Here is a 6231-nt window from a genome sequence, read left to right on the forward strand (position 1 = left end):
CTTCCAGAAGGTTGGGTATCTGTTATCAGCACTGTCACCTGTGGGACAGCCAAGGGCAGGTGATTCAGAGATCATTCACCATCTCCACTGATCACAGACAGATGAGCCTTGAATCCAGCTGTCAGTCCCTAACAGATCACCCAGGTACTCTGACCTCAATATGTGCAGCCGGTGAGGTTGACAAGAAGAACAGGTCCTTTTGTGGTGCAATCCCTTGGGTGTATTTTTGACTCCATCGTCTGAAGAAAGGCCAGACTTCAGGCAGGTCACAGGAGAGATCCCCTTTTATTATGGAAATGTTATTCTGGAGGCCAGGTCTGGCATAAGGGTGCCCAGGGCCTGGTGCTGCCTGTGCTCACAGGACACATGCGCTTGGAAACACGACCCTGCCACCACCACGTTACAAGGGCACTCAGGCCATATACACACATGAGAGCACAGCAGAACTGTGCGGAAGTGAGAAGAGCAGCCCTGAAAAGAGAAAGTCCTGCTGCTCTTGGTGGACGAATCTCCAGGAAAGCTGCAGCCCCCACTTAAAGGCTTCAGTGAGGACATGCCTGCTGTGGCAGTGGGGGGATGGTCTTGAGGAGCAGAGGGTCTGTCCCCACAGGCTGCATCGAGACTCTCTTCCCCTCCACTACCACTCTGCTGTGAGTATTGCAGGACTGAAGAGGGAAGGGACCAGCCCACGGTGACAGCTGGCTGCCACCCTCGCAGGAGGGGGGTGTGAGATCACACACTGACTGTACCCAGGGGAGCTGAGCTCTTCTAATGGACATCGGATCTGTGGTCTCACACCGCCTGCACTCATCTGAGCCTGATTCTGTGTCCCCGAGTTCCCTTGGTGTCAGTGCCGAAAGAGACACTGCAAAGGGAAACTCTCCTCATTGCCCTGAGGGCATCCGAGGGAGCTCAGACTAGCGGTGCTGAGGTTCCCCAGTCTCTGCTGATGAAGGGGGAAGCCTGGCTTGCTGCTTCAACACAGTCTCTGGGTCAGATTCAGATGAGAGATAAGTGGCACAAGCCAAAACTTTTTTTTTCCCCTTACTTTTTACAAGAATGTACCAGAGAAAAGTAAGAAAAAAACAGAAATGAACAACATAGAGCCTTGATGCCAGATGCCCTGGGAATGATGAGACGATACACATGGGATGGTTATTGGTGGTGACTTTGGACCCTTTGAACCAGTTTCCTCAGGGCATCCTTGAGCTCCTTGTTCCTCAAGCAGTAGATGATGGGGTTCACTGCTGGAGGCACCACCGCATACAGAACAGCCACCACCAGATCCAGAGCTGAGGAGGAGAAGGAGGGGGGCTTCAGGTAGGCCAAAAATGAGGTGCTGACAAACAGGGAGACCACGGCCAGGTGCGGAAGGCACATGGAAAAGGCTTTGTGCCGGCCCTGCTCAGAGGGGATCCTCAGCACAGCAGTGAAGATCCACACGTAGGACAGCACAATGAAAATGAAACACACGAAGTCTAAACAGGCAGTAACCACAATAAGCCCAGCTTCCCAGAGGTAGGAGTCTGAGCAGGAGAGCTTGAGGATCTGGGGGATTTCACAGAAGAACTGGTCCACTGTGTTGCCTTGGCAGAGTGGTATGGAAAATGTGTTAGCAGTGTGCAGGAGAGCATAGAGAAAACCACTGGCCCAGGCAGCTGCTGCCATTTTGACACAAGCTCTGCTGTCCATGATAGTCATGTAGTGCAGGGGTTTGCAGATGGCAGCATAGCGGTCATAAGCCATGACAGTGAGAAGAGAATACTCAGCCAAAATGAAAAAGACAACGAAAAATATCTGGGCAACACATCCCAAGTAGGAAATGGCCCTGGTGTTCCACAGGGAATTGGCTATGGATTTGGGGACAGTGGTGGAGATGGAGCCGACGTCGAGAAGGGAGAGGTTGAGGAGGAAGAAGTACATGGGGGTGTGGAGGCGGTGGTCGCAGGCTACGGCTGTGATGATGAGGCCGTTGCCCAGGAGGGCAGCCAGGTAGATGCCCAGGAAGAGCGAGAAGTGCAAGAGCTGCAGCTCCCGCGTGTTCGCAAATGCCAGGAGGAGGAACTCGTTGAGGGAGCTGCTGTTGGACATTTTGCTCCCTCCAGGCACATGGGACTGTTAAAGGAGGAAAAGACAGTGACAAGTCAAGAGAGACTTCTCTGTTCAAAACTCTTTCCCGCTCTCACAGACGCCCCAAACACAGACACAGACACAGACAGACACACACACACATGCATTGCTTTACTCCTTCTCAGCAGGACCTTCCTTCAGCTCCCTGCCTGGAGCTCCAGTTCATGCTGGCTGAGTCTGCCATGAAGAGCAGGGTCCTCTGCCCATGGGCTCCAGAGGGGTCAGTCCTGCTATAATGCAGAAGGGCAGCTTAAGTTCTTCACCTCCAGTTCTGAGGCATTTTGACCACAAAAGCATCAGCTTCACTCTTGGGGGGCTTGTTTATTTGTCTGCTCTGCAGGGTAGGAATATGCACCCTTTCCCCTGCTCTCAGTGTGAAGACTAGTGAGGCCTGAGAAGCAAAAGCTCTCCCTGTGCCCTAGGACAGAGCCAGCACACTGGTCTCCACATCAGTCCCATTCCCAGATGCCTTGGGCATGCACTTCTCTCAGTTAGAGGACAATCTCAACCAGAAGCTATCCTTAAAGGAAACTGGCCTGTGCTGACAGTGGTGTCCACTTGGAAAGCACCGATCTCCAAACCCACCTCCCTTTCTCAGCTCAGATGTTCTGAGAGTGATAGAGAGGGTGTGATGTAGCACATGGCTCCGATGATCAGAAGAAGGACTCTGTGACATGGCTCTGGTGCGGAGAGAGAACTCAACACTCAGTTTCTAGCCAAAGACACACAGTGCTTATTTCAGCTGCCCACATACAGCCACCCCCAGCAGCATTTCCATTTTCTTAGCACCTCTGTGGCTTCTGCATGGGACATTCAGCTATCACACATGTCCTACAGAAGAGCTGTAGGAGCTTGCGATTGGGGACAACTCTGCAGCAGGAACCACAGGGTCTGTGTCAGACTCTGTAGCTGTAAATTTCATCCCCAGAAAGCCCACAAGCAAGAACAACAGCAGCCCAGCCTGGGAGAGAAGCAAGGAACACCACCTTGATGCTTCTGCCTGGGGTGGCAAAGGGAGAAAGACATACGGACACTGAGGAAGGTCTTCCCCTAACCCAGCTGTGTACACCACCTCCCCAGGGGACACAATGCGGGGCAGCTGCTCTCAGCCCCTTTGTCATGTTTCAGGAAATGGGCACATGCCAGGAGAGCTGCTCCTCTCCTCTTCTGGGGCTCTGGCTGCCAGAAAGGCAATTCCTGTCCAATATCCCATGGCCTTGAGGGCAGAGGGCTCTGCTGGGTGGCAGAGGAAAGGTGAAGGGGGCTTGCTGAGGGGAAAGCATCTGCACTCCAGGGGCTGGCAGAGAATTTCCTGCATCCCAGCCTCGCATGAGGTTTCTGGCAGCAGTTTCCTTTCGCTCTTTGACCATCTCTCTGCTGCTTGGAGATGTCTTTTCTGGGAGCTCTTCCTCTGTCCCCACACAGACCCCATCCCACTTGCTGGGCACTCAGTTCAGCCCTATGGAAACCTCCAAGTGGCAGGAAACTGCCCAGCGGCAGTTCCCTATTTCCAGGTGTTAAAGAGCAGATCAGAGAATCTCAGATGAGACTGGCAAGGTGATGTTGGTGCTGACTGTAGGTGAGGGGTGGTGTAAGCACTTGCTGAGATTCCTCACAAACCTATTTATCCTTTGGTATGGTGAAAAGGCTTGTTTAAACCTGACTGTTGCATTGCCATTCCCACCATGCAGAGAGACAAGTCCTCTTGAAAACTCCACTCTCAAAATGTCCTCATGGTGAGCTGGAGCTGTGAGCAGCCCTGACCCATGCAGCACCATCTCAGCAGGAGAATGAACCTGCCCTGCCAGGGGTCACCCCTCTCACCCAGAGCTTGTCCCCACAGCGCCGTGGGGAGCTCCCTGGGCAGGCTGAGTGCTGAGCTCCCCGGGCAGGCTGAGTGCTGACGCTCACAGGCAGCAGAGTCACTGCCCCGGGTACACAGCACCCTGGGGCGCAGGGCACTGCTCTGAATTACAGCCCTGTGTAGACCTGGGTGCACACCCTGGCTTCACACCCCTGCAGCCATGCCTGAGAAAAGGGAGCAGCATGCCCTGTCCCTGTGACGGTGTGGCAGGGAATCCCTGCTCTGAAGCATCTCCCCCTTCCCTGCACAGGAGAAGCCAAAGGAGCGATCCTTAGAAAGCCTATCAGTCACGGGATGGGCTGGGTTCAGAAGACCCCTCCAGGAACCTCAGTAGTATCACTCTGCAGCCAGAGACTTACCGTGCAAAGAGCCGTGAAGATTCCTCCCACAGTGAGCTCTCCTCTGTCCTCCCACTCCACACTGCCTCTCACTTCTCTCTGCCTTCTCTCACCTCATGTCAGCAGCAGCAGGCAGTGCCCACAGCCCTGCTGCTCTTGGCAGAGGAGCTGCTCCTGCACACAGCTGTCTCTGGGCAGTGCTGCCAGGTTGCCATGAGCTCCCTCTGTCTGTGAAGCCTGGCCCCACTCAGGAGCAGAGGACCAGACAAAAATGTGACTCTCTCTGCCTCTCCCCTGGATCCCTCAACATTTTCCTGGGGCTCCAAGGCTGACAGCTCCTGAGGGGCAGCATGGTCCCTTCTGGGAAATGCTCTTGGAAGTGTGCTAATCACCTACAGTCCCTCTCTGGATTGTGGAGAGAGACTGATTTCAGCAATGTGCTTTATCCTGTCAGAGGACAGAGGTGGAGAGGGGTGGAAATGTTCTCCTCTGTCAAGCCCTATTCCTGCACCATTACTAGGCAGGAGACCTAGACAGTGACAGGGAGGGCTTCCTTTCCCCTGCGTAGGGCAGTGATTCAGAGGAGGAAATGCAGGCCTTTAATCTCAGCTTAGAAAGCCTTGGGCAGATGGGGATTCAGCTCTCTCCCAGGCATGCCACAAACCCATAGGAGGTAGACTTCCTCTTGCCTCAGTTCAGGTGTGCACAGACGAGGGGCCTGCATGCAAGCCCCTTGCCTGAGCTCCCACGAGAAGCCATAGGAATGGAGCAGGGAGTCAGCAGCTCGCACCCAACCCCCTGGTGACAGCTGAGGTTCCAGGCTTGGTCCAAGTCATTTGTATGTGTCTGCCACCTCTGATGGAGCAATTCTGAGAGACCCACATCCTGCCTGAGCATCAGCTGTGGGCCAGACGGGTGGTGGGGCAGGTTCGCTTGGCCACCTGAAACTACACCAAATTTTTTGACACCTGAACTGTCCTTAGCCATGCATTTCCATGGCACCCACAGAGCTTTTCAGCTGACCAAAAGGAGGAGTTCACCATAAGGAGAGCCTGGCTGCTCTCTAGGCTCTGTCAACTGTATATGCTACAACTCAAGTCCCTGCAGAGCTAAGACATATGCACATCTTGGCATTGCAGACACTTCAGTTAATTCAGGGCTCTCATTTTAAAGGAATAAAAAAGGCCTCTAGTGCTGTGCCAGGTGCCTGAGGTGTCAAGACAACTGCATGTGGCTGGCACATACCACACAGGACCTCCAGGAAAGCCATGTGCTGGTGGAGTGGGTACGGGGCAGACACCACAGGGTCTCTCAAAGGGGTTTGGGGTCTGCCTGCCAGCAACTGAACACCACCACCATGGCATGGAGGGAAGGTCCATCCCAGCTACATCCAAAGTGCTGCAGGACTGGAAGGCCCATCACACCAGAGTCTCCACTCATGTGCCTATGCTTTCAAACCCTGATGGTTCTCCTTTTCCTGAACCTTCTCTCCCACCGATGACAGGAACAGCAAACATGCTAGTGATGTCCACAGCATGGCTAGACCAAAGTCTATCCTACCCCAGGGACCTTTTTAGCAGCAGCTTGTCTTTCTTGGACATCCTCCTCACCTCTGTCACAGGCCCCAAAGTGCTTCGGCGTCACCTGGGGCTGCAAACCCCTCTCCTACCAGGGCTGCATGGCCCAGCTGGCTTCTCTCTGGCTTTGGGGACCACAGGGTTTGTTCTCTTCATCAGCACCTTATTTCAGCATCCCATTGCCATGTGCCATCCACTCCAGCATATCTCTGCTATGAAGCAAAGTCTTTGCATATGTGACGTCCTGGGCACTCAGTAACAGGTTTCCCCATCGTAAGGCTGCACTGGGGCCTGGTGCCACAGCTGAGGTGCTGCAGCTCCA

At 54.0% G+C, this 6231-nt stretch overlaps 1 protein-coding gene across 1 annotated transcript; it reads right to left on the bottom strand.

Annotated features, from left to right (window-relative positions):
- Positions 1 to 1155: 1155 nt before the first annotated feature.
- LOC135326557 (olfactory receptor 14A16-like) lies at positions 1156 to 2091 on the bottom strand. The gene has a single exon (XM_064504371.1). It carries the CDS (start codon positions 2089 to 2091, stop codon positions 1156 to 1158), a length of 936 nt encoding a protein of 311 aa, XP_064360441.1.
- Positions 2092 to 6231: the final 4140 nt, after the last annotated feature.

The sequence above is a fragment of the Dromaius novaehollandiae genome, unplaced genomic scaffold (assembly GCF_036370855.1).
Source record: "Dromaius novaehollandiae isolate bDroNov1 unplaced genomic scaffold, bDroNov1.hap1 HAP1_SCAFFOLD_36, whole genome shotgun sequence".
In the NCBI taxonomy this organism is placed as follows: Eukaryota; Metazoa; Chordata; class Aves; order Casuariiformes; family Dromaiidae; genus Dromaius; species Dromaius novaehollandiae.

Excerpts from the sequence above, each read along its gene's own strand:
- LOC135326557 (XM_064504371.1), bottom strand. The coding sequence starts at position 2,091 with ATGTCCAACAGCAGCTCCCTCAACGAGTTCCTCCTCCTGGCATTTGCG.